The 27641-nt window shown below is 42.1% G+C and overlaps 2 protein-coding genes across 3 annotated transcripts; one reads left to right on the top strand and one right to left on the bottom strand.

Moving 5' to 3' along the window:
* Positions 1 to 387: 387 nt before the first annotated feature.
* On the top strand, positions 388 to 8637 carry dhrs7b (dehydrogenase/reductase (SDR family) member 7B). Its single transcript, XM_074655741.1, has 7 exons — positions 388 to 550; positions 4496 to 4685; positions 4886 to 5004; positions 5367 to 5577; positions 5797 to 5889; positions 6003 to 6155; positions 7274 to 8637. Exons 2-7 carry the CDS (start codon positions 4532 to 4534, stop codon positions 7474 to 7476), a joined length of 933 nt encoding a protein of 310 aa, XP_074511842.1. The 5' UTR covers positions 388 to 550; positions 4496 to 4531; the 3' UTR covers positions 7477 to 8637.
* cramp1 (cramped chromatin regulator homolog 1) lies at positions 8411 to 26558 on the bottom strand. Of its 2 annotated transcripts, none has more exons than XM_074655740.1 (20): positions 26413 to 26558; positions 24257 to 24633; positions 19930 to 20132; positions 19686 to 19839; positions 19173 to 19256; positions 18959 to 19007; positions 18473 to 18558; positions 17703 to 17826; positions 17166 to 17247; positions 16100 to 17047; positions 15777 to 15954; positions 15304 to 15476; positions 15118 to 15192; positions 14602 to 14683; positions 14254 to 14364; positions 13117 to 13274; positions 12414 to 12600; positions 11969 to 12136; positions 11364 to 11509; positions 8411 to 10540 (listed from the first exon to the last, which is right to left on the bottom strand). In XM_074655740.1, the coding sequence occupies exons 2-20, from the start codon at positions 24630 to 24632 to the stop codon at positions 10427 to 10429; spliced, it is 3498 nt and encodes a 1165-aa protein (XP_074511841.1). In that variant the 5' UTR covers position 24633; positions 26413 to 26558; the 3' UTR covers positions 8411 to 10426. The 2 variants fall into 2 exon arrangements, with proteins under 2 accessions (XP_074511841.1, XP_074511840.1); XM_074655739.1 differs by lacking the exon at positions 26413 to 26558 and adding an exon at positions 25027 to 25411.
* Between the last annotated feature and the right edge of the window lie 1083 nt (positions 26559 to 27641).

The raw sequence follows: 27641 nt of genomic DNA, 5'->3' as shown, positions 1-27641 counted from the left end.
TTCAAGTTTCCAGCATCACAGTTCCATAGTGCAAAACATATTAGTAAAAAGGCAGTAAAAAAGTTAGTAGTGCAAAGTACAAAAAAATATACCAGATATAAAAATACAAGGAGATGAAGAAAAACTGTTAAAACTGAATATAGTGCAGGGTAACAGCTGAGATACACAACTATTAAACAAGTGAATATAGTGCAGAAGAGACTGTTAAAAATGAATATAGTGCATTATTATCTGTTCTAATCTGTATTGTCTTTTATGATAAAAAAAAAAGAAGCTCGTTAGGTTTATTTGGCTGCTTATATACACAAAGTCCAATTTGTGTGTCACAGATATGGGCACACTTGAGCCCATTATGCAGCCCCTCAGTCAGGCTACTGACTAACCGAACTCCAATTCCCATAATTCCTAGCGGGGAACACATCCGGAAGTCCTTCCAGAAACACTCCGGGCGTATCACAGTTGGGTCGCTTCTCTGTCAGCCTAGCACAGCCAGGAACTGCTCATATCACCGACTCATGCTGCTGTTTTGAACATCAGCACAGCAACTCAGGTGAGCTCTAACTACACACTAAACACAGGTGTATCTGAGTTAGTGTTATATTACAACGTGGAAGCTAGATAACGTTAATATAAGCATCCACAGCCATGTAGCTACTAGTGAGTTACACTGTGGAGGAGCACACATGCAGAGCTCATAGTGTTGTGTCACTTGTAAGTTAGTCTACATATGCCAATTGATGCATTAAACTAGCAAACGCTTAAAAAACACTTATTTTAGTTTCAGTAGTTCCAGTGATTTCAAGAAAAAGCACATTTGTACTCATAAAAATTAAGATGTATGCTGCATGGAGCACTAAAATATAGTATTGAGTATATGGAGAGTATTATTATAATCCTTACTTCTTTATGTACCTCTAATGTATCTCTGAGATCTCTAATACATGTTCATTGTGTTCTGTCACTTGTAAGTTAGTCTTATGTTATATATTGTGTCCTCTTGTGAAACTAAGTTAGATGTAAAGCAGGTATGTGTCACTACATATGCCAATTGATGCTTTAAAAACACTTATTAGGATTTTAGTTTCAATAGTTTCAGTGATTTCAAGAAAACCACATTTTTACTCATACAAATTCAGATTTATGCTGCACGGAGCACCAAAATATAGTCAAATCAATTGATCTAATGTGGGGGACCTGTGGTGTAAGTTCATGTCATGTCAGATGTTTGAGTAATTGTGTTCACAATCAGGAATGTGTACAGCTGCAAGGACACACACACACAATAAAAATATCCTCCACTACTAGTACGGTACAAGGGAACTCTAAATTGACTAAATGCTATATTATTTTATGTAAACTGGAAAAACAAAGTTTGGAAACTTGTGTTTGGTGGATTATTCCTCTGTTGTTACAATGCTAATAGGCTTTCCAACGATGTAAAATACAATGCCAGTTTCTTTACCTTCACAATGATGTCCAACTTGTAAGGATCATGCATTTGTGGGATGAGCAGCACAGCTGATTATGTGGGTAGCGCCCAAGAAAAATTTGCCAAAATGCTCTAAACAGTGTATTCTCATAAGGCTACCAAGAAGCCTGCAATGACTCCCCTTCACCGTCAGGCCCGTTTGCGCTGGTGTCGACAACACAGACAATGGAACCTGAACATGTGGGGGAATGTCATGTTCAGTGATGAGTCCAGGTTCTGTCTGCCAAAGTTGGACGGCAGGGTCAAAGTATGGAGACGACGCGGAGAACGCTATGCTGATTGTAGCACCGATGGAGTAACAGCTTTTGGTGGAGGCAGTGTCATGGTGTGGGGCAGCATCTCCCCCACTGGCAAAACAAGGCTTGTCATCATTGAAGGCCATCTCAATGCAGTGAGATATTGGGACGAGATTCTGCAGCCAGTGGCGATCCCATATCTCCACAATCTGGGACCTAACTTCATCCTCCAAGATGACAACGCTCACCCCCACAGAGCCAGGGTTATCACAGACTACCTCCACAATGTGGGAGTAGAGAGAATGGAACGGCCTGCAAAGAGTCCACACCTCAACCCAATTCAACACTTGTAGGATCAGGTTGGGCGTGCTGTACATGTTAGAGTTACCAACACAACCACGCTGGCTGACCTGCAACCAATCCTGGTTGAGGAATGGAACGCCATCCCACAGCAATGTGTGACCAGGTTGGTGACCAGCATGAGGAGGAGGTGCCAGGCTGTTGTGGCTGCGTATGGATCTTCCACCGCTACTGAGGCTCCTGACGGTGTAGTAAATGAATAAAGTGTAAAATAGCCAATATGTCTTGTTTGTTCTTTGTTACTGATAGAGAGTTCAACCATCCAATCCACCAAACAACTCAAAACAAGAGTCAACACCAACAGGAGAATACACTGTTTACCATTGACGGAGCATTTTGGCAAATTTTTCTTGGGCGCTACCCACATAATCAGCTGTGCTGCTCATCCCACAAATGCATGATCCTTACAAGTGGGACATCATTGCGAAGGTAAATAAACAGGCTTTCCAACTATGTAAAATACAATGACCATTAGCATTGTAACAACAGAGAAATAATCCACCAAACACAAGTTTCTGAACTTTGTTTTTCCAGTATATATTACGTCTATTTCACTTTGGGTTGCCTCCTTTTAAAAAGAAAGTCCTTTCATTTCATCTGAGTGTGTGTGTCTACTCAAATTCAAATAAGCTTTATTGGCATGAATGTTCAGGTTATATTATTGCCAAAGTGAAATTACATATTAATAAATCATACAATTTCACAAGAAATAATCAAAATAATCACAATATCCCAAACACATTTTAAATAAACATTCTTTTACAGATGTAGTTAATCAGAAGCATGTTTGTAGCAGCTTGTAGCACCTCTTATTGTATGGCAACAGTCAACATATTTTGCAGCTAATATTGCACATTGATTTTTCTCCCCACTTAAGTATGGTATTTTGTGACGGAGATGGATGAACTCGGGATATATGTTATTTATTTTTTCAAAGAAAAAAAACAACTCACATCCTTATATTTTTCCCAGCACAGTAAGAAGGGAGATTGTGTCTCCACCTTTTGTGTGTCTACTCATTACATGTCAGTACTTGTCCCTGTTGCCATGCTGACTGTTTGTGTTGTGTTTTGGAGACGGGACAAGTGGAAGGGGCTTAACTAAATGCACTGGACCTTAAAGCGTTCACAATCCCTTTGGCTCGGGGGCTCGAGAGCTTACAGGGCACACACATCAAGGTCACACTGTGGCTTATTTAAAGTCCTTTTTTGGTGTTATTATTAATTTTGTATCTGAATTTGGTAGGGCTGCCCCCTCTTCGTCGATTAGTCGACTAATCAGTTGTTTTTTGTCTTAGTCGACTAAAGATTTATTTAGTCCATTAGTCGTTTTTTATGCTTTTTTTCATGCTGAATGACTTATTTCTAAGGAACTTATGAGCACATCTCTGGTAAACACAAGATTTAAATGGTGCTTTTGTGTGATTCTTTGTGGAGGAACTCAGTTTCACAGATCTGTCGAAGTCAAATAATCGATTAGTCAACAGTCGTCTGAATGTTAGTCGACTTGGTTGAGGACAGCCCTAGAATTTGGTATTTATTTTGGTGTTTATAATCCGAAAACTAGTGCTGCAATAAAGAATAGTTTTCATTATCAAATATACTATACATTATATTTTAAATAATAAATCATTTAGCCTGTAAACTAAAAAAATATGAAAAATGATTGACAAGTTACCAGAATCATGTCTTAAAATTGCGTACTTAGTCTGAAGTTCAGCTGTTAGAATCCCAGTGTCCATCCAAAAATTGACATGTCAAAAGCCAATAGCTGAAAAAATGTATTTCCCATTGATCAACTAATCCTTCATCATTGATGCCGTGCATGAGTTACCTATGGCTTGATGCTAGAGCTGCAACAATTAATCTATTAGCTGTCAACTATTAAATTAATCGCCAACTATTTTGATAATCGAGTAATCGGTTTTATTAATTTTTTAAGAAAAAAAAAAAGTTAAAATTCTCTGATTGCAGCTTCTTAAATGTGAATATTTTCTGGTTTCTTTACTCCTCTATGACAGTAAACTGACTGTCTTTGAGTTGTGGACAAAATAAGACATTTGAAGACGTCATCTTGGGCTTTGGGAAACACCTATCGACATTTTTCACCATCTTCTGACATTTTAAAACCAAACAACTAATGGACTAATCAAGAAAATAATCAACTGATTAATCGACAATGAAAACAATCAAGTAGCCCAAGTTGATGCTAAGATAAAGTTGTGTTCTGCAGGTTACCAGAGGTGGTTCGTTCGACATATGACAAATGACAAAATGTTCTGTTTTAACAGACCTTTGTTGGATGACTTCTCTGTACAAGAGCAACAGATTGAAATGTTGTAATCATGCAAATCAACAGTGGCAGTTAGGAAAAACTGTTCCTGACTATTGTTTTGATCTTGTCTGTGCAGGTAGCTCGTGTGGAGCAGGCAGGGTGATTGTCAGACATGGAGCGCGTCATGGGAGGAGGAGTGCTTCAGCTGGTTTTAGCAAGTGCGGGGATCTTGCTGCTTTATAGGATACTGGTCCGCCTCAGACCAGGAGCTGCTCTGCAGGACGCCGTGGTGGTCATCACTGGGGCCAGCTCTGGACTGGGGAAAGGTCGGCCTCCATTTCTTCTGCTCTTCAACTTACATGTAGATGCTTTCTACAAACCAAATAACATTGCTATGTAGCTGTTAATTTCAGTTGGGTAGTAGTAAGATAATGTACAGGAACATGTTTCGGTGTCGTGGTGCATGTGCTAACATGACCCAGTTTGATAGTCACCATGAACAAGAGGTGTGTTTTTTGTGTTGCAGAGTGTGCCCGGGTCTTTCACGCTGCAGGCGCACGGCTGGTGCTGTGTGGACGAGATGCAGCTCGTCTGCAGCAGGTGGTCCAGGAGCTTACAGCAAGTTCAACAGGCTCACAGAGGCAGGTGTGTACACACACACTTACTTGAAACAGCTTGAATACAATACTGGTGCAGACATATGATACCTGTTCTGTTTTGTTAATTTATGTATTTATGTATGCAATATTGTTATGTGAGGGGGAAATAAATAAATAAATAAAATAAAATAAAAGCAAGAAGAAACAGCCAAACAAACAGACAAAATAATAACAATAATAATAATAATAATAATAATAATAAGTAAGTGAGCAAAAAATAAATGGAAAATTGTTAAAATAATAATAATCATGATAATAAAAAAAGGAAATGCATAGTATTATAGTAAAATAAAAACTAAAAAATTCATAGGTAGATGAAAGTTCTGTTCTGTTGTGTTCAACCACCAGACGTACACTCCCAGCACCGTTACCTTCGACCTTTCTGACACCGACACAGTGGACCGAGCTGCAGAGGAGATCCTGAAATGTTACGGACAAGTGGATGTCCTTATCAATAATGCTGGAATCAGTTACCGCGGCAACATACTGGACACCCACCTCTCAGTTCAGCGGGATGTCATGGAAACAAATTACTTTGGGCCCATTGCTCTTACTCAAGGTTAGTGAGGAGCTCTTTTAGTTGCCAGATCCAAGTAGTCTTGATGGGGTTAAAGAGACAGAAATACACAAGGGAGACAAACCATAGAGGAGTTACTTAAAGGATCTTGAATTAAAATAAGGAAGGGAAGTGGCTGAGGCATAAACGTAAAGGAGAGGAAGCACAATATTCTACATTAGTCAGCTGTTTCTCTTTCTTTCTTCTCTCCTCCCTTCACAGCTCTCCTGCCCTCCATGGTTCGTCGGCGCAGTGGCCACATCGTTGTCATCAGCAGCGTCCAGGGCAAGATAGCCATTCCTTACCGATCAGCTTGTAAGTTGTCTTCTCTCATTTAACTAAGGCAAATAAAAACCCAAGAGTTTTTTCAATTTTTGTGGTTGATTGATAAATGAAGCAGGACTCTGGTTTGTACACGTGTTGGTCAGATGCCGTCTCTAAGCACGCCACCCAGGCCTACTTCGACTGCTTACGGGCCGAGATCGAACGCTACGGGATCCCAGTGACCGTGATCAGTCCTGGGTACATCAAAACCAGCCTGTCGGTCAACGCCGTCACAGGAGACGGCTCCAAGTATGGAGGTGAGGCAGCGAAGTGTGTTACTGTGTGTCATTACACTAACAATGAGAGCATTTCAACCAGTGTGACAAATTTGCATTGTAGACGTGAAAAAACCTAAAAGGGTAACTTTGGTATTTTTCAACCTGGGTTTCTATTTTCTCATGTTTTTCTGTCTAACTGACTAATAGGGACAACAATTTCTGAAATTGGTCCAGTATTGTGGGAGAGCGCTGTAGACAGCAGCTGCTCACATGCTGCAATATGTTGCTGTTGAGGCTATAAGCTGACATGACAGGCTCTGATAGTTATTATAAGTGTCTGACAACATTATGGAAAGAGTCTCGCTCAAGGAGAAGTCTCGTTCTGAAATCTGGCAAGGCGACGTGTTGCCGGGAGACAACGGTGGAATAGTGGAATACATCCAAGGTGGAAACGGGAGTGCCAGCCGGGCAGAGTTTGTTGTGTTGTAGCTTATTGTTATCTAGAATATTTTCAGTGTCGTTGCTGAATATTTAGATGATTTCAGTAATGTGGATGAGGTCTTTGAATTCGATGGCCGCCCGTATTTATTTGAGCCAGAGTATACAGATATTCTAATTTCACAACAAGACTTCTCCTTGAGCTGAACTTGGACACAATTACAAACAGACCGGATTAAGCGAAAGGTAAGAAAAATGTTTTATATCTCTGTAGAGTCCTTTCCATAATGTTGTCAGACACTTATTATAACAATCTGAGCCCGTCAGTGGCAAAAACAAGCACTTCTAGTGGACGTAACGTTGCATTGATGCTGCTCACTTGCCCTTGGAGCTCGTTTCGCGGCTGCCGGTTACAGCGTTCTCCCTCAATACTGGACCAGTTTCAAAAAGTGTTGTCCCCATTAGTCATTTAGACACAAAAACATGGGAAATTAGGATTCAGGTTGAAAAATAACAAAAATTACACTTTAAGATGAGATATAAAAGAAACACACATAAATAGATAGAAGATAAAAATAGGCTGAAATGGAATTAAAAAATGATAAGACAAACAAGAGAAAGAATACCATCCCAGAAATAGAACCGTTTTCTGTATTAGTTGACCTACTGACTGGGTGTCATTGATGCAACATTTCTTGTTTGTGCAACTCTGTTTTCAGTTTTGGATAAAACCACAGCGATGGGTCGGGACCCCGGAGATGTGGCTCAGGCGGTTCTGAAGGCTGTCCGTCAGAAGAGCAAAGACGTCGTTCTGGCGGGACCTCTGCCCAGTCTGGCCATTTACCTCCGCACACTGTGGCCCGCGCTCTTCTTCAAACTCATGTCCTCTCGCGCTCGCAAGGAGCAGAAAAAAGACAAGTGATCCGTCAGCAGGGGGATTTACCACGACGCTCACGGGGCGCGTTATGAGGCACATTGACCAAAACATGAAAAGAGACTGCTTCACCTGGAGGCCAAATGGACGGGAGGTGTGAATAGATGCAGCTCTTCGTTAACCCCAAACAAACCAGAAACATGTATGTTGTAACAGGACCTAGTGTGGTGAGTGACTTTCATGTTAAACACCCATAAAGGCCTGCAGTATCACATTTGAATGACTGAAAAAGAGAACGGGTGAGATTTAATGTGTAAACATCACTTAATCTACCAAAATGCAGGATTTGATAAAAATATCATGTATGCTGTTTTGGCAGAGGATCTACCCACAACAGTTGCAGAAAGAGATAAACAAAATCACACTAAACGATCTTGTATCTTTAATGTAGATGTGGTTCAGCACCTGACATGTTTCTGGGTCAGCTGTACCGTGTGGCATCAAAGCTCAAAGTGATTTTAACACATGTAGAGGAAGGACATTCTGCTCATCGCTGCCCAGGAAAAAGCTTTTTTTGTGGTCAGTTTGATTTCCTGTTTGGTTCAAGCTGTTTTCAACTAATGTTGTATTGCTTAGTCAGTCCAGATGAGTAACATCACAACCCCCTCCTGTATTTCTGTTTGTATATTCCTGTTGAGATCATTAAATTGTTTTGATGAGTGCGAATGTATTTTCTTCAACAGTCAGGGATTCAGTTTGGGGTCAACAGTGAAACCACTTAGCTATCTCTGGAAAAGCTGTTGCTAATAACCCAAAAGGTCACATCCTATCTGAAGGATCCAAAGAGCACCTGTATGTGATTACCACAGAGAACCCAGCAGCGCTTCTACTCCATTGTCTTCAGGCCACATACTATCCTTGTAAAAGTTTGCATTTGAAGTGGTTTTAACACAAAGTGCACACAATGAATACCAAAAAAACTAAGTTTTTATAACTATCTTTATACACAGAATAAAAACACCTTTACAAACTGAAAACTTTAAACAGGTTTTTCCTTTCTTAATATTAACTTAAACAAAAACAAAAAAAAATTGTTTTCTGAAATGTTAACAATAAATAGTCCAAATAACAATTTACGTTATGTTACAAAAGCGCTGAATACTGGAATTGACATTTGTACAAATAAATCCTTCCAACAAAAAACAAAAAAAGCCAGATTCAAAGACGAACCTGTCGTTTATTCCTCATTAAGACTCCTCTTCATTGTATCTAGTGTGAGAAGATGAAGCCTTTTCACAAACGAATAAACGTCACAAGAGCTTTTACATCGTAGAGTCAAAGCCCTCAAGGTGCTTGAAGGAGGCGAACCTTTAAAATCCCATTTGTGGAATGACGACAAGAGCTCTCTGATAATTTACACACAGAGATGAAGTTAAACATGTTGATGAGACAAAATGTTCACAATACTGCATATTGATGATGCTGGTTAATTGAAATTCGTAGAAAAAATCAGGATGCGATAAGTCTGGACTGTATTTGCTTTGAATAACTACATCGCAATGATGAAACTACTAAATTGGGAAAGTACTTAAAAACATTAATTTCCCTTTAACTTCCCCACACGGAGTGTTGGCTGATGTTAAAGGGATGGTGAACATGTTTAGAGTCATGTTGACATTAGCCATAGTGTTTTGTTAGCATCCGGTATCAGTACAAGTCAATGGGGAATTAATGTTTTGCGCACAACCACTCAGGTTTTACTAGTGATTAAAGAACACGATTTAAAAAAGCTTAAAATAAGTGGAGCGTCAACTATGGCTTTAGTGTTCGAGTTCCTTAGATACTTCCAACTACTCGCTCTCGTGGAGTTGAAACGGAGCGTAACACTACTGGGAACTTTAAACGGTACCCATGACGGTTTTAATTTCAGTCTGTCGATGATAATGAATACGTGGTTGATCACATTATGGGTTAAGAGTGCCTCTGTTTAGTCCTCGACTGAAAACGGCTCGACTCGCTTCTTTGTTTGAACGAATGAGACACAAGCAAGAGAGCCAAAGTAAATGTTATTTGTCGTGGTAGTTGAGTGAAAACATTCCCAACTGCTGCGACATGGTTATTTAAAATAAAAACAATATGTCGACCTGTTGATGCAACAACAAGCCAACCTGAAGACAATCTGTATCATCATCTCAACATATTAGAAGTGATGAATGCTGCATGAAGCTACTGGCGACAATGTGATTTCAGCACAAGCTTCAAGGTTAGCAATGAAGTCAACCAACAAAAGCTGCCGTTTTGCATGTAACATTTGACCGTAAGAAATGACAAACCTGATTCCAAACACATGCGGCAGGCTATGTTGCTAAAATGCAACCTGAACTGATAAAAGAGCACATGAAATGTCGGGCAGTATCGGAGGATTTAACTTCTACCTGCCCTGCTGTGTTATCTCTACTTTTGCAGCTGAGGCCACAATAACAACTGAATAGAAGTCCCACCACATTCAACCTCTTTCTCACTGCCATCCCTTTCAAAAAAATCTGCTGTTTTTTGCCACCAGCTGGGATCTGAACTGCACATTTTGACGGATTTACACATTTTGTGGGGTTAATCAGAGAGCAGAAGACGGACAAACACACAAAGAGCAGGAAGAGACATTAAAAGATCAGTGAAAATATTTTTGTTCAGATATGGCATAGTATTTTCCTGTACATGAGGTTGTGTTTTGTAAACGCATTTGTTTTTCTAAAGTGTTTGTTTCTTTTAAAGGGCATTTCAACTTAAAGAACAGTTCAGTTAAACCAACGAGTTTCTAACTCGTGTTGAACAGTGGTCAAAGGTCCACTGTTATTATTGCACTTTTACAAACGGGGCAGGGGATGGGGGGTTCGGTCTTTTCTCTACAGCCATCTTTTCTCCAAAGTAGAAGGCGACAGTCTCAGACTCGTGTCCTCCAGATGGCCGTTGGGTCGTTGGAGCCAGGTCCTCTCTAACCTCAGGGTGGATGGATGGAGGGCTCGGTCACAGCCAGCTCCTGAGCCAGGTCATTGAAGCGAGCAATGTAGTCCACGCTGCTCTCGCTCATCATACAAGCAAGCTGAGAGTCCATCTGCGAGACAACCAAAGAGATTTCAATGTACAATAGTAATGACAACAGCAAAGACAACTGAAAAGCTGGCTGTAGCTTCACGTTAACATGAGTGGTATAAATCTTCTCATCTAAAGGCCTTTACACACCGGGGGCGTGATGAATAAACGTCACGAAAATGGGAAATACTCGGTTGCAAATATTTTGCATTAAAACTATTCATACCAGCAAAGATGCAAATTTGCAACACCTTTTCAATAAAAGGTTCAGCAGTCTTTCTGAGGTAAACTGTTTTATAGCCTAACCTACTGTAAGCTATTTTGTTGAGTTTGCTTTTAGCAAAATGCTGAGTGAATTTGAGTTTCCTCCGGTAAACAGGTATGCAGTGTATATGTCTAGGGCTTTTATTGTGAAAGGTAAGAACGGAAGGAGTGGATCTGGTCTGTGCTGCCTTTGTCCATGTTGAAAGTTACCATCCTGGTTCGGACCAAGGAGCTTCCGTGTTGTTGTACAATATAGTGTAGCCTACATATTGAATATGTCTTTTCCGCACCATGTGATTGGTTGATGCCTGCATTAGCTGAGCGAAGGCTCAGAAAAATCGTTTGAAAAAATATACTGACGTGAGAATAAATCGCATGAAAAAACTCCCCCGATGTGTAACTCGACAAGAAAGTAAATAATTGTATTCCCCAAAAATGTCAAACTTTACAAGGAAGCCCATTTTTAGACTGGCAGAGTTTGCAACTAAAAAAATTGAAAAAAAAATGAAAATTTTTCTAATTTGTCAAGGACTCAATACCAACATTATTTCCATTTACATATCCCGTAATGAGAAACTTACTTCTGCGACATCAGGAAGGCCACGGGACTGAAAGGAATCATGGGAGTTGCAGTCCAGCAGGCTAGGACCAAGCAAAGCCGTGCCACTGGAGGGGCCAGACGGGGTTAGGGTGGTCCGCTTGCCCTTATCAGGAGACACCATGCTGGCTGGAAGGACAAGAGACAAACAATGAATAAAAGGGACAGCAGCACACATGAAGAGTGGAAACAAAGTCGTCTTTATGGGACGTCACTGCGAGAGGAAGTCTACAGTGTGTCAGTATCATTGTGCATTAATAAGAGAATACAAGTTTGACGTCACAAAGAGTTCTTTGTGTTAATTTGTCTGACATTAAAGCTAGTATGTATTGTTTTACAGTCTTAACATTTTGAATGCTGGGCCAAACTAAGCACATATTAATAAGCTGATGTTAGAGTTTTCATAGATGCAAAAGGGAGCAGAGACCTGCAGTCTGTAGTTTTTTAAATTTTCAATTCAACAGGCTGCTTGTCTGTCTCAGGCTTTAACTTTCATTTCTAATATCAACTCTTTGGATAGGAAGCAGACAGTAGAGTGCTCGTGTGTGTGCTTGTCCATGTTTATGTAAGAGAGAGAAAAGGATTTACAGAGGAGGCATCCCAGCGTGGAGTCCGATGAGTCGCTGGGGTACCACTGGGGGTCGTGGCTGGGCGATGGGATCCAGCCTCTGGACGGGCTGACCGAGGGAGACGAGGTCAACAGTTTGGAGCCGTCGTTGTTGCTCAGCTTGGCTGGAGAGAGAGCGGCCTCCTCGCCTGCAGCAGAAGAGGTAAACAGCCATTAGATTACAAACACACACACACAATGTTCAAGTATTTAAACTGTCTTAACATGCAACACAGGCTCTCATAAGAACACAAACCCTGTTGATGTGGATTGCAAATGTTTACGACCCGTTTCATCTAAATAAACAAACGACACTCCGGTATAAAACATTTTAATTTAATGCTGCAATTTGCAATTTAAAAAATAAATAAATACACTCCACTTTAGGTTTCTATGTTAATGTCAGCATGTAGGGTAGAAACGCACCGTAGTGGGCAGAGTTGATGGCGAGCTCGATGATAGAGTCGCTGATGTGCATCTGAGTTTCCCCGGGGGCTAGAGCCTCTTCGGGGGGGCCGGGGAGAGAGATGTCCAGGAGCGAGGCTACGCTGGGTGGAGAGAGGAGGGAGTCCCCGCCGCCGGTCACTCCAGGAGACGGTGGAGGCTGACCATTCTGTGAAAAAGAACAAGGAGAGCACTTCATTTGGAGCTGCTTTGTTTGATTTTCTACGGTTTTATTTCCTCAACAGATGAGTTTTCAGAGCAGCTGGCCAGGCTCGGATAGAATGACGGGACATTTTTCTTCAGAAAACAACAAAAACATGGCTTTTTGCTCTTGTGGGTCCCAACTCAACATAAGTACCTTATTGTTTCTTGCACTAATAACTGCACTCAGCCATCATCTTATTCTTCTAGGGCCACAAGCAGTACTTTACTGTGGCATTGCCCAATGGAGTCCCACTTCACCTTCACAGTAAAGTAGTTCCATCATGCTTCACCACACCACCGCCCTTTAGGTTATTACAGTATATTCTACCGAGACGTGACCTGCATTCATGTTAAACCTCAGATATTCAGTAGCCATTTAGCATAAATGTGGAGGTGAGGAGAAATGAAACCAAAGAGGAAGGTTATGTGTAGACGCCAAGTGAAGCAAAGCTCCCAGTTTGGATCAGTGTGTGCTGCTGACCTCTGGGACGTTGTGCTGGAGGAGTTGAGAGTCTGGTTCAGCATCATCGATGGGCGTGGTGGCGAGCAGGGTGTTGTTATCGACAGCGGGAGAATTCAGCTCCCGACGGGGACTGCCAGGGATGATACCTGCAGTCTTAGCTGCCAGGTCAATGGCACCTGAAAGAGTATTAACAGTTTAGAAACACAGGGGATTTGTCACATCAGCACACACCTGATTTAAGTATCAACAGTAACTGAGCATGTGATGATGGATAAAACAAAATGTAACTTCAGCAATTAAACTCAACAACAATCTGAATCTAAAAATTGAAAGCATGACAGAGAGTAGCAGATGGGAGCTGGAAGAATGTTCTTTTTGTCTTTTTACTGCACAAAAGAGTATTTGTTCAGAACCAGATTGACTGTCAGATCATGTGGGAGGAAAGATCTCAATCATGTTCATATACTTTGAAACCGGAACTCGATTCTGGATACAAATCCAGAGAATCTTGCACAAAAATAAATAAATAACTTAATTTTTACAAAAGCTTGATTTAAAATACTTCCACCAACAATCCAGTTCAGTTCGTTACACATTATTTAGAACAGTTATTTTTTGCGTTTATATTAGTAAAAGGTTTGGATGGTACCAATAGAAGAACTCCATTCTTGGTACCACCTCGGTCGAGGTTCCAAGCGAGCTGAGCCGATATTAGAAGGTGGAATTAAAACACTGCAGACCACTGATTGGTCAAAGAGAATCGTCACTAGCGCAACACAGGATATCCTGCACAAATCAGCGATTTTTAAATAGCCAAGTTGCCGTCAATAGCAGCCGCAATATTTAATTCACTTGACCCAGATTTTTTTTAAATGGCAGCTCGCAAAACAACACCATACACGTCGTACAATTGATGAAATGCAGATTCTCTGTTTTGGTTGCTGCTGAGCCCATTTAGTGAAGGAGCCATGTCATAAAATATGTGTTTAAAAGCCAATTAAAAGAGAATTCCTGCTAATGCTATTTTTTTTTAACTGAAGACAAGAAGAGTTTAAATACTCAAACTTCAACAGTATAACATAAATTATACTCCATGTAGAATTTAACACATTTGAATAAAACCGATATTGATGAAATAATGAAAGCGGTACATACTGGAGAGCTGGCTGGACGTTGCAGAGCTGGACGCTGCAGGGGAAGCTTTGGACAGGAGGGGGCGGGAGGAAGGAGCAAGGCGAGCGTGGATTGGCCGGAAAGATCCAGTTCCTGAGGGAAGAAACAGGAAGTGAGAGAGCGAGAGATTAGCAGAGAGTAGTTGTCGAAAACGAGAAATGACAACATGTAGTTATGTACAAAGAGCCCATTAGCTGAGTATATCACCAACAGTTGCACATAAATAAGCCTATTCAAGGACTTATTTTCAACAACGCAAGTATGACGTAAACGTAACAGTACAATCTTTTAAACATTTCTATCTGTGGGATCCTGATGTCTGAGGACTACCTGTGGCAGAGGAGTTGGAGAGGATGGAGAAGGAGCAGACGTGCTGAGGAGTATCTCCTGTAGTTCGGGGTAGGAGTGTTCTCTGTGGATAGTAAGACAGTAAGTAACTGAACTAAATGCACAGACAAGCGCTAGAAAAGACATTTAAAGTACAAGTATTCAACCAATTCCTAACCCTATAAGGTTGCGTTTAACCCCATCCCAACCCAAACCCTATCATGGTCGACTATGTGGAGTTTGTACATGTTACAGACTCAAGTTTTTTGCGTCATTTCTTACTCAAGCTGAACATTTACATTTTTTTTTAGCCGTGACGTTTTATGCTACATGTTCAACAGCTGTAGGAACTATGTTTCCTCCATATTCTTTATCACAGCTTTACAATGGGCAGAATTTGTGTTCAAGGCACTACAAAAGGACAGTTCATATTACTGGGCAAAGCTACAGAGACGTGTTGCTGTTCATTGCGATACTACAGAATAGATAAAGTAAAATATCTCTCTGTTCTTCTCTTACCTGAACTACAAGTGGTTTCCGGAGTTGTCTGTTTCGAGGTTTTCTTTGTCTTGCAAGGAAAAGATCGGACTGCATCTGTAAAAAAAACAACAAAAAAACAGCATATTAACATCTGTGCGTGTGGACGATATGCCAATTTAGTCTTTGTACAATTGGTGTAAGAAATACTGCATTGCTCCGTCTTACACTGATAGAGTCGAGCTGCTGTTTGAGGGCGAGCTCTGCTTCCTTGTTTGGGGAAAACATTCGGTTGTGCCGCGAGCTGTTGGGGGGCAGCGTGGTGGGCACTGCAAACACGCTGCTTTCTGCTTCGCTGCCCGCCGTCGACCCCAGCAGAGAGCGGGGGAGGTTGCGTCCACCTGAACAGGGGAGGAACAATAAGATACGCCATGTGAGGAGGGACGAATATTTAAGAATAATGTATAAAACCATTGAGCAGCATCCAGTGATTCTTTTGTTTGTGGAACAGCTAGTTTGTCCTGGGGTTTTCTAACAATACTGGGAAATACAGTACACAAAGTACACATAAGTATTCAAAGCACTAGTGTGCTAAAGACCGCAGTTACAGTCTTGACAGGGAAGCAGCTACACCGAAGTTGACTTCACATTTAGTGCCTGTAGTAGTGGCATTAGAATATGCGAGAGAGACCCATAAATACCTGGGACTCCAGCAGCTGGCAGGTGTAACCGGGCCCCTCGGACAGAGGCCTGCTGCCGGCCACAGTTGGGGCTGCGAACACCTGCTATGGGACCCTTCCCCGGAGGTGTGAGGGCCTGGTTTTGCTCCTCTTGATGGGTCTTGAGTGGCGATGGAGCTGTGGAGCACAGCTCTGGAGCCTGGCGGAGAAGACACATTATTGACACCATCTGCTGCTCTACATGTACATTTTTAAGTAATGCCTTCACTAGTGTTTAAAAGGTGGTACAGCACAATTCACAACGCATTCCCAGTGCTAAATTTGTTTCATATTAAAAAGTTTACCAAAGGTTTAGGATTGACCTCAGTGGCGACCAGCTTGAGCAGGCAGCGTAAAACGCGCTGTGTCCTGTTGGGCTTGAGCTGTGCCAAGGCTTGTCCGTCTTCTTGGTTGAGGAAAGGAACCGCGATTGGCTGCCACTCGTACTCCAGCTGCAGCTTGCCAGGCTTGCCAAACATCAGGTAGAGCTCAGCCAGGGTGACGTTCTCTGCGTCACGGGCACTCCAGCCCTCCCCTCGGATCTGCTCGACAGCCCGTTCTTTGCCTGCCAGTGCTGAGCCCTGCGACATCCCCTCCTCTGAGCCGCTCATTGGAGGTTTGGCTGGAGGAGTCTGGTTAGCCTCTGGGGAAGAGGTGCTGGTGTTCTGCTCCTCATTGCACTGCTCCGATGAGCTTTCTGCACCACTACACAACCTCTCCATGCTTTTGGTCACTGTTAAACTACTACTGGCCTCCACACCAGTACAGGTCTTTCCCCCATCAGAGGGTCCCATCCCAGTTCCCTCTTCCCTAGGAGCCACAGTCTGCTGAGAGGAAGCAGGGCTAGAAACCGACAGAGGTCTCTTCTCTTCTACCTTTGTAGAACAGTCTTGTGAAGGCTCAGGGTTAAGGGGTTCAGTCCGTCGACTATCACCCAATACAGTCACTGAAGTGCCACCAGCAGCGGCGCCTCCCCTTCCAGATTTAGTGCCAGTCCGAAGTGGTGGAGCCGTGTGAATACCCAGAATCTGGGCAGCTGGCAATTCCTTAGCGTTGGGCCGGTTCTTGCCACTTTCCAGCCAGTGTACAGTGCAGGAGGCCTTGGAGTGAACGACGCGTGCCACACCAGGCAGCGTGGTCAAAGTGCTGCTCTCAGCGGGGAAAAGAAAGAGCTCCTCCTGCTGGGATTTGCTGGGAGAGGCTGAGCCGGACTGGCCCCGTTCCAGGGCCTCCCTCTCCATCAGACTCTTGAGCTGAAGTGTCAGTGTCAAGGACTCGGACACAACTGACAGAAATAGGCATGTTTACTGTACACAAATGTTTTTTTCTGCTCTACAAAGTTGCAAACCATATGATGTTTTAAAAGGATACAATCCGCTGGTCGTGGTACGCCCACTTCTGTTTCAGATACTCAATGAGGCTGGAGACTTTCCTGTGGAGCTCCACCACCATCCTGAGTTGGAGAAGACGCAACAAAAAGATAGTTGTTGATTTTACAAGCTGCCGTGGTGACATGGTGCAGAACAGCACTGGGCTGGGTGATTTAGTTTTTATGCTCCTAACATAAACTTATACACAAATGAGAATAAAGATTCACTTTCAACCCGGGCAACTAAAAATATACTACACATATATACTTAGGATTTATGATATGTGTGGGGCTTCAGTTCAAAACTACTTGATGATGCATTCATGCAAACAGCGACATCTAAAAACTGACATTCATTTGCCAAAAGGCATTGCGGTTTGAAGCTGTGCTTTTGGCAAATTTATCCTGAAAACTACGATTTGACAATAACAAACAAGAAAAATGTACTAAATGTTTATGGATTTTATACAATCATGATATCGCTGTGTTTGTTGGTAATTAACTTCCTCTCAGACTTTAGTTAACGGGCATGTCCTGACCTGAGGCGAGGGTTGTGGGCTAGACTCTGAACGCGGGACCAGGAGTGGTTACTGCGTGGTTGGAGCTCCACTGCCACCTTCAGGGGCAGACGCACCGGCTTCTGGTCCTCCTCGTCGCTCACTCCTGCAGGGACACGAAGACACAGTGAGATTGAATGAGAAACACCAACAAAGAGCTAGAGCCGGCGTCCAGTCAGAGGGATTTATTAAGTATGAAGTCATAAAACTTCGCAGAACTGCACAACAAAATACTGAACCTAAAGAGCCACAAAAATACAATACAGCTCTCTTGCACACTTTCATGCTTAATGGATTAGCAGGCAACAAAAACACAGTAGCCAAACTCAGTGGTACTGAAGAGGAAACGGAAAGGAACCACGACGAAGCTCTTTGCCAAGATTTTTTTTTTGCAAAACACTGAAAATAACCACTGATTACATGAGAAAGACTTCAGATGCAGTGGGATTCTAGTTTTTCATCATTGGTTTTCTCTAAGTTTGGCGAGTGTCTGTTATTAATAAACAGAGGGGAAGATGCCAGTCGGTCGGACCAGTCATCTCCCTCCTCTCGCTCGTCCTCCTCACTGTGCTCCCACGGAGTTACCATGGAAACGCCACTAGCCCACACGCTGCCATTGTTATTGCCAAAACCCCGCCCCCACAGACCCTGTGCCTCATCATCGCCACGGTTTGGATTTTCAGCACTGATGTTTGTTTACTTTGCATGTACAGTGTGTGTGTTGGGTGTCTGTCTGTGCGTCGCACGCTCACCATCTGGGTCACAAAGTTTCTTCAGAGCTCGGCACATGGGTGCTTTGATTCGCAGGTTCCTCCCTTTGGAACGCACGGTGGTGGCCCTGGTCGAAACACACAGAACAGCAGTGAAATCTTTAATGTTAAGGTTTCTGGATCACATAAACGTCACAGAATTAGCTGAATAACTGCACAAGTAGCAAACAAAATAAAAAACAAAACATTTAATAACACCGTAACCATGCAGTAAGTAATATTAGTCAGTGATGTTGGTGGTCTACTTAGGATAAAATGTCTTGTATTATATTTCATCATGACCTCATATTGAGGGTGTAAGCGTATCTGTGTTTTTTGCAGATGTGATATAGTGCTTAAAAATGAAAAAAAATGCATACTTGACAATCTCAGATGTGTGCATGTAAACACAACCTGTTTTATTTAACATAAAAACTGAAAACAGTGTGAGTGGGTCATGCATTTGTTTCAATTTCACTACCGACTTACCCTTGCTGGATTAGTTCGTTCAGCTTTGACACGTTCTTATCATCCATTACTGTCAAAGACAAAACACAGAGCTGTTTACGACATCGTCCCTCAGGAGCAGCCGTCCCCCCATGACTGGAAGGGTTCAGCGCTTAATCACATCCCTCGTGTCCCAAAACTAACACACAAAACAACTTTTAAAAAAGGCATGCATTCAAACAATGTCTTCACTTACACCCTCCGATTTTTTTGCGGAGCTCGGCGTAGCAGATGAGGCCGTACAGTTCTTGAGAGGATTTCTTCAGCACTCTGGAGTACGCTGGGAAGGAAAGGTGGCACAAGTCACAACGACAGCAACGCAGGAGGCATGTGTATGCAACGTAAAGATAACACGACAGTGACACTGGGGGCCTTTTGTAGTGGAGAGGGGCTCAGTCTGCCTGCCTAACTAAATGCTATATAAACAACAGTGTGGGGATTAGTGAAAAAACATGAACCTGGATATGACTAGAAAGAAAGAAATGTGTCTTCCCGTCATGACGTACGGAGTGAATAATATGAGCTAAAGCCCCTTTCAACCCTCGGACACATACGACTGCCATGTTAACTCTTCTATTTTCTAATGGACACAACGGTAATATGTGGAGCTCTAACTCTAAGATATAAATATTGTTCTACCCTCCAACTTTTACTGAGACTCAGTAAGGTCCCACCTGTTTTTGGGTGACAAAAATAAAGGGCAGCTCACCATTGGCAAAGTCAATGTGTTTGGAGATCTTGTGCCACGTCCGGTAGTAAAAGTGGCGGACCTGCTCCTTGTTCTTCACCATGTTGGCCGGCTTGCCTCTTTTCTTGTACTTCATCGCGATGTTGTTCTGGATAGCCTCGAAATCCTTCCCATGCTGGAGACCATAGCAGTTAGAGATGAGTATAAGATGTCAATAATAAATGTCAACACTTGAAAGTGTAACGTATTTGGTTCTGCCCTTTACCTCGTAGAGCCCCTCAAAGAAGCTGTTTTTGTCCTCCGTGCTCCAGGACTCCCACTGCCGACGGGCCCTCTTCTGGTTGCCAGCTTGCTCCTCCTTCTCAGCAGACCCTTGGCCCTTGGAGGCCTTCGACACTCCCCCCGTGGAGCCGGCCACAGGCCCCGACTGTCCCACTGTCCCCTGGGAGGAAGAGCCATTCTCCGCCCCTGTGTTACACAGAGACAGGAGCCCACAAATCCATCAGTCATGAAACATTCAGAGTAAAAACAACTTTGATATCAGAGTAAAAACATGTGAGCATTGAGGCAAATGTTTTGGTTGACATCCTGGGTTGTTTTGTATGGCACGGAAAGAATAACACAATTGTAGTTGGTTTGGGAGATGTTAAAATACATGCACAGCCACCCACTGCCGTTACACTGCACAACCTGCAGAGCTTCCCCCTCTGTGGTTCAGCTCTGGCAGGGAGGCAGGAAAAGCAATCAGTCCCCACGGCCAGGTCCACAGCACACGGGTCCAAAACCAACTTCTGATGGGGCTCCAATAGCTGCGTTTACTCCGGCGCAGAGCACAATGCCAGAGGCATTAGAAAAGAGAAGCACAGAGGCAGTAGCTGTTGCAGCACTGCTCTATTTTAAGGCAAATGTAGAGTTTCCGCCAAAATGGGAGTTCATTTACAAATACAAATCTCTGTGTGGGTCATAAGGCTCTAACCTAGATGTGTCTCTTCCAAAATAGATGTGCACCAATATAGCATCATGTTAAAATAAGTAAGGCTTATTATTCACTGTCTCTCTCTTTACAAAAACAACAAAAGAAATCCACCAGTCATACCTGTCAGAGCACACCAACTCATCAATGTACTGTAAATGTTCTGTCTGGTCCGAGTCCAATTCATTTATAAAGTCATTTTTTAAGGAAGAAAAAAACGGACATACTGTCATTACAGAGCAGCATAATTATATACACTGAAACAAGTTAGTATAATAATAATTCTTCCCTATATCTGTGAGAAAAAAACAAAATCCTTGAGTAGGGAAGATGCTAGGGCTGTCTCGAATACCAATCTTTGGCCTTCGAGGCTTTGGTGAGAAATATTCGAAGGTATTTGAAGCTTCACGGCGCGACGCAGCAGGCTGACACGTTCTTCTGTCTGTCTCCATCTCCCCAGTTTCAGTGCCGCGCTACTGTACACACACGCACCTCTACACACAACAAACAGCGATATCCGCCTGAGAACAACTAATAATAATTCATGTTGAATATGAATAATGTTGAGGGATTATTCATTATTTCATGGGCTATTTGGGGATTTATACATTATTATTACATACTTATATATAAATATAAAAGCATTTCAAAACTGATTTGGAGGTTGATTACCACGGCAACGGTCGAGGCATTCGGGTCAGCCCTAGAAGAGGCAGGTTTCTGGTTGTTGGTGTTAAATAACAGGCTTTTAAATTGGCAGAAACCACCTCAGTAGCTGTAAGTTTCAAACACACCTGCCCCACCCGACTGCCTCCACTTTCTTCAGTGTTTATCATTATATGTGATCAGTTATCTGTAATGTGTTTAAAAGGCAGTAAAGCCTGAGAGCCTTACATTTTCTCTAGCTTTGTTTGTGGTGACATGCATGGGTAAATTGTACAAACATGTCTTTTATTAATTTGATTTTGACATGACACAAAAAAAGGTTAATTCACAAATTGATTGGATCAGTGGATCGATGACATTATGGAGGGCAATAAGGTCACCCTGTTTCAAGTTTCAAACACACCTGCCCCACCCGACTGCCTCGCCTTTCTTTAGTGTTTATCATTATATGTGATCAGTTATCGATGAGGCTAATCCTTCGGTTTGTTTAAAAGTCAGTAAAGCCCGAGAGCCTCTAGCTTTAGTTTTTTGCTCGGACACACTCTTGTTTCAATTCACCAATGGCAGTGTCTGACATTTGCTAAAATGACAATGCTTCACTGTGGCATTTTTTAGTTGTTTGTTGCATCACTATTGTTTGTGGTGACATGCATGGATAATTCTCTTTTTTTATTTTATTTTGGTTGCAGGTTCAAACCCGGCTCGGGGCCCTTCTGTGTGGAGTTTGCATGTTCTCCCTGTGTTAACGTGGGTTTTCTCCGGGTTCTCCGGTTTCCTCCCACAGTCCAAAAACATGTAGGTTAGGTTAATTGTTGACTCTAAATTGCCCGTAAGTGTGAATGGTCATCTGTCTCTATGTGTCAGCCCTGTGATAGTCTGACGACCTGTCCAGGGTGTACCCCGCCTTCACCCAATGTCAGCTGGGATCAGCTCCAGCCCCCCCTGCAAGCCTGAATAGGATAAGCGGTTACAGATAATTCTATTTTGACATAACACAAAAAACTTAATTCACAAATTGATTGGATCAGTGGATCAATTAAATAATTGGTCATCCTGCTCTTTTTTTCTCTTTGCTGACAAAAAATAAATAATAAAAGTTTAAGCAACCATCTATAATAATGTTGCTCTCATTTCCATGCAGAAACACTTCAGTCTTAAACCTGTGATTTATATTTTTCTACACTCACTTGACAGTCAGCCCTGCGTTTTTAAAGCCATAACGTCAAGTTTCCAAGAAATTGTGACAAAAAAATAGGCAGATCTTAATTTAAATTTAAGTTCTGGTCTGCTGCCACAGAAAATGGTTCACAGGATGGTATTGCAACTTGGGCTGGAGCAGCCAAACATCTACCCAGAGTACAACCCTGCCGCCGGTGGCCCAGAGAAAGTACAACAGAACCAGCATTAGTGTAGCCATCACTGATAAACAAACAAGTAAACACAGTGCCAGTTGAGGGCAGGCAGACCCCCTGCTAATCCCACCTAGAGACACTTTCCTCTGAGCTGATCACATCCATACCTTTAGCCCCAACCGACTGCCTCGCCTTTCTTTAGTGTTTATCATTATATGTGATCAGTTATTGATGAGGCTAATCCTTCGGTTTGTTTAAAAGTCAGTAAAGCCTGAGAGCTTCTACCTTTAGTTTTTTGCTCGGATACACTCATTTCAATTCACCAACGGCAGTGTCTGACATGTGTACCCCGCCTTCACCCACTGTCAGCTGGGATCAGCTCCAGCCCCTCGCAACCCTGAATAGGATAAGTGGTTACAGATAATTCTATTTTGACATGACCAATTAAATAACTGCTCTTTTTTCTATTTGCTGACAAAAAAAATAAATAAAATAAAAGTGTTAGCAACCATCTATGATAATGCTGCTCTCATTTCCATGCAGAAACGCTTCAAGTCTCAAACCTGTGATTTATATTTTTCTACACTCACTTGACAGCGTTTTTAAAAGTCAAGTTTCCAAGAAAATTGTGACTGAAAATAGGCAGATCTTAATTTAAATTTAAGTTCTGGTCTGCTTCCACAAAAATGGTTCACAGGATGGTATTGCAACTTGAGCTCGAGCAGCCAAACATCTACCCAGAGTACAACCCAGCCGGTGGCCCAGAGAGAGTACAACAGAACCAGCATCAGTGTAGCCATCACTGATAAACAAACACTAAACACAGTGCCAGCTGAGGGCAGGCAGACCCCCTGCTAATCCCACCTAGAGACACTTTCCTCTGAGCTGATCACATCCATACCTTTAACCCCAACCGACTGCCTCGCCTTTCTTCAGTGTTTATCATTATATGTGATCAGTTATCGATGAGACTAATCCTTTGGTTTGTTTAAAAGTCAGTAAAGCCCGTTTTTTTTGCTCGGACACACTCTCATTTCAATTCACCAATGTCAGTGTCTGACATGTGTACTCCGCCTTCGCCCAATGTCAGCTGGGATCAGCTCCAGCCCCCCACAACCCTGAATAGGATAAGCGTTTACGGATAATTCTATTTTGACATGACACAAAAAAAAGTTAATTCACAAATTTATATTTTCTGACAGAAATAAAAATAAAATAAAAGTGTAAGCAACCATCTATAATAATGCTGCTCTCCATGCAGAAACACGTCAGTCTTAAACCTGTAATTTATAATTTTCTACACTCACTTGACAAGTCAGCCCTGCAGCTTTTAAAGCCATAACATCAAGTTTCCAAGAAATTGTGACTGAAAATAGGCAGATCTTCATTTAAATTTACGTCCTGGTCTTCTTCTAACAGAAATGGCTCACAGGATGGTATTGCAACTTGCAGCCAAACATCTACCCAGAGTACAACCCAGAGAGTACAACGGAACCAGCATCAGTGTAGCCATCACTGATAAACAAACAAGTAAACACAGTGCCAGCTGATGGGCAGACCCCCTATAGACACTTTCCTCTGAGCTGATCACATCCATATACCTTTAGATTTGGCTCCTCCGTGTCCATTGATGGTGGAGCCGATTGAATCCTTCCGGATGCGCTTGCTCGGAGGTCGAACGCTTGATCGGAGAAAATGATGCTGGTCGTGACACGGAGGGGTGGACTCCGCCGAGGTCTGGAGCTGCTGGGTCGAGCCAAGCCCGGCTCGGTTCGGCGGAGAAGCGGGCAGAACCGGAGCCGAACCGGGGCTGAGAGCCGCTGTTGATGGATTAAGACTTTCCACTCCGTCGTCTCCCTCCTTTGTACTGCGCTCCTCGCTCGCCTGCTCTCCGCTCTCCTCCTCCTCCTCGTCGGGCTTTCTGGACGGATTCCTCCCTCCATCGACACCGATCCCCTCCCTGGAGCCCAGCGTCATGCTGCCAACAAACACAGTCAAAACAAAATGTGTCACATTAAGGAGCAAAAGCGGTGTGCAAAATTAAACTTCTGAAGAGACGACGTTCACTGTCTCTCAACATGGCCGCCGCTGTTTGTTTCAAATCCCCTCTCCAGTCCCGACAAAACAAACACACAATATTTGCATTAAACGTCTTGAGATCAATTATATTCAACAACCAGAACAGTTTAGTAGGAGTCGGCGGTGTTTTATTGAGTGTTTTCGCCTCAAAAAGGCTAATATTTAAGGTTGAATTTCAACTAAATTGAAATGCGAGCGCTTTTCAGTTTAGCGCCCTGCAGAAACGACAACGAAACCTCCTCTCGGCGCAGTCGACCTCTAAATAAAGTGCTTATTTTAAACATTATTTTACCCATTTTCGTGCTCTTCGCTAGTAGGCGACGTCTTCTTCCTCTTCACCATGAGTCCGACCGGTTAGATTGGCAAATACTGGTCAAATTGAGCATAATAAAACCCGAGAGCGATCCCTCCGCTTTCTGCCCTCTCCTTGCTCCTGCTTCGACTGAGCTGAACTCTCTCTGCGCAGTTCAACTGTTCTTCTATCAGCAACAACATTACTCAATGCTTCTTCTTTGTAACAAAAAATAAAACTATATTACACTGACAGGTAACATATAGTAATAATGCATCCATTGAAGAAGAATTTGCCTGCAGCATATGTCAGTGGAGAATTGATAAATAGTTTTATTAACCTGATGTGTGCAAAGTGGACTTTGCTTGTCACTACGTCACTATCATCTGCAGAAATTATGTCTGCAAAGCAATTTATTTCATATGCATCCTGCAAATTGTACAGCTTTGTGACATATACTTTATTTGCTTACATTACTATCACCTAATACAAATACTTAATCAAACGTCAAAATCAGGACTTTCTCTTAATGGTGCACATCAAGACCTGGTGTATTGTAAAAGATAATGTGTTAACATGACATAATGTATAATATTGCTCGATTGTTATCCACTAATCTATTTTATTTATGAGTAATAAGGAGTGTGGCAGTCCAGATGGATGACAGCAAGAGAAAGCTACACAAAGAATTGCATATGAGTAGCTTTGAGTATGAAAATGACAAATGGTGTCTCCCCCTTTCTATGCATTGACACATGGCCTTTTAAATCACCTGTTTTGTGTCATCTAAACGCCAAAATCTCAGATTGCATCAGTCACAAAGTATAAGTGATCTAACAGCCCCAAAATACTAGTAAGGTTTAATCATTAGTCTTGTCTTCTCATTGGCATCTTCCTACTCCAAGTAATTGTAATGTTAATAGATGAATGCAACTATAATTTAACTTATACTCAATGTCAAAATATCGTTTCACTGTAGCTTCAGTTTTAATCTAAACCCATACAGCATCACACTGATTTCACACAGTTACACATTGCTCCTGCAGTGTTAACAGTCCTTGTAGTGATTATAGTAGCCTAACCACTGGTTTGGTGTTATACTATGAAGGTTGACATTAATCTAGAAGTGCAATGGGGGTAATAGTTAATAATAAATACGTTATTTATACTATCAGTTGTCCTAATAAGCTGTATTACATGAGTACAAGAGTCGTCTCCATACATAACGTGGTAGCTAGCATGGCTGCTGTCGTTGGCTAGGTAACGCTAACGCTGTCAAAACAGCCATATAACGTTGCAAAAACGGCTTGTAACTTAATAATTATTTCACACAGAGCTTCAGACAGTTGGTAAGATGTTTACCGCTTATTAAAGTTGAGGAATTACCTGAAGTGGAAGCCTGTTATTGCTTATGGAGGAGACACAGGCTAGCATTGCTAGCTCGGCAGGCAGCTGTCCAGCTCGTTGCTCGATGACAGTTCCTCACACGCGTATAGACACGCCCACTACAACTCGAAAACAAACCATCTGATTGGTCGGGGAATACACGAGGCCGACGGTTAGAAATGTGATTGACAGGTGGCTCCGCCAATGGTTAGCGAGAGAGACCCTGACGATGAACCAATCATTTCTCTTTCCTGTTATGACGTTGACATTTACCCAATATATGATTTTAAAATGAAATTACATTTTGACTCCTCAATAATCTAAAATTTTTACTCAGTAATAGAGCGTATTTCAACGAGATTATATCACCGCAATGAAGGTTTTTTGGCGCGCCCTAAAATAAGTTCCGCCCAGAAAGTGATTGAAATTTTGGTGATCCAATCAAAAGGCAGAACATGGAAGGTTGCACTTGATTTTATTCATGGCGTACGCCGAAAGTCACCCGGTTGAGCGGAATCCAGCTCCTATTGGATACTTAGTGCTGGCAACAAACCACTAATTTACAACCATGCTATAAAGCACACATCAATTTTTAAAAAGGGCTTTTAATTCAACAGCATCTGCACTTAATTTTTGAGTTAATATGTCAGTCTCAGCTGCCTTTTGTTCAGACCAGACGTCCTGGTGCAACAAAACAAGCGTCACATACTGAGATTAGTGTACGGGTTTGTTTGTTTAATGTCTCCGTGACAAACCAACAGGGCGGAGTTTAAAGTTTATTTTTTATATACATGTATAAAATATGATATGTGTTAACAGATGCAACACAAAAGACAGTAACTTTAGTAATGTTGTTACTAAAGAGCAGGTTTGTCTCCAAAACACGTCTACGCAATGGATTACTTATTTTTTGGTTTATTTGTTTATTTGTTTTGCACACATTTAAGACTATACAACATAACAAATAAATAAATAAATAATATACAGTGCAGGAAGAGGCAAAAAAAACAAACACTGGGCTTATCTGAAGCCTCCACCTAGAGACAGGATTAATATAAAGAAATAATATGACGACATAATAGTGATAAACAATTAGGACAAGATATATAATAACAACAACAATAGAGTAAATATATAAAAAAGAAAGTGTGTGTGTGTGTTGCATGGATGTGTATGGTTAGTGTTTATGAGGAGGATATTGATTTAAATATCTATAAAGAGTTCTTCAA

This window comes from Sebastes fasciatus, chromosome 13 (assembly GCF_043250625.1).
Source record: "Sebastes fasciatus isolate fSebFas1 chromosome 13, fSebFas1.pri, whole genome shotgun sequence".
In the NCBI taxonomy this organism is placed as follows: domain Eukaryota; kingdom Metazoa; phylum Chordata; class Actinopteri; order Perciformes; family Sebastidae; genus Sebastes; species Sebastes fasciatus.
This window is presented reverse-complemented; position numbering and strand designations above follow the sequence as displayed.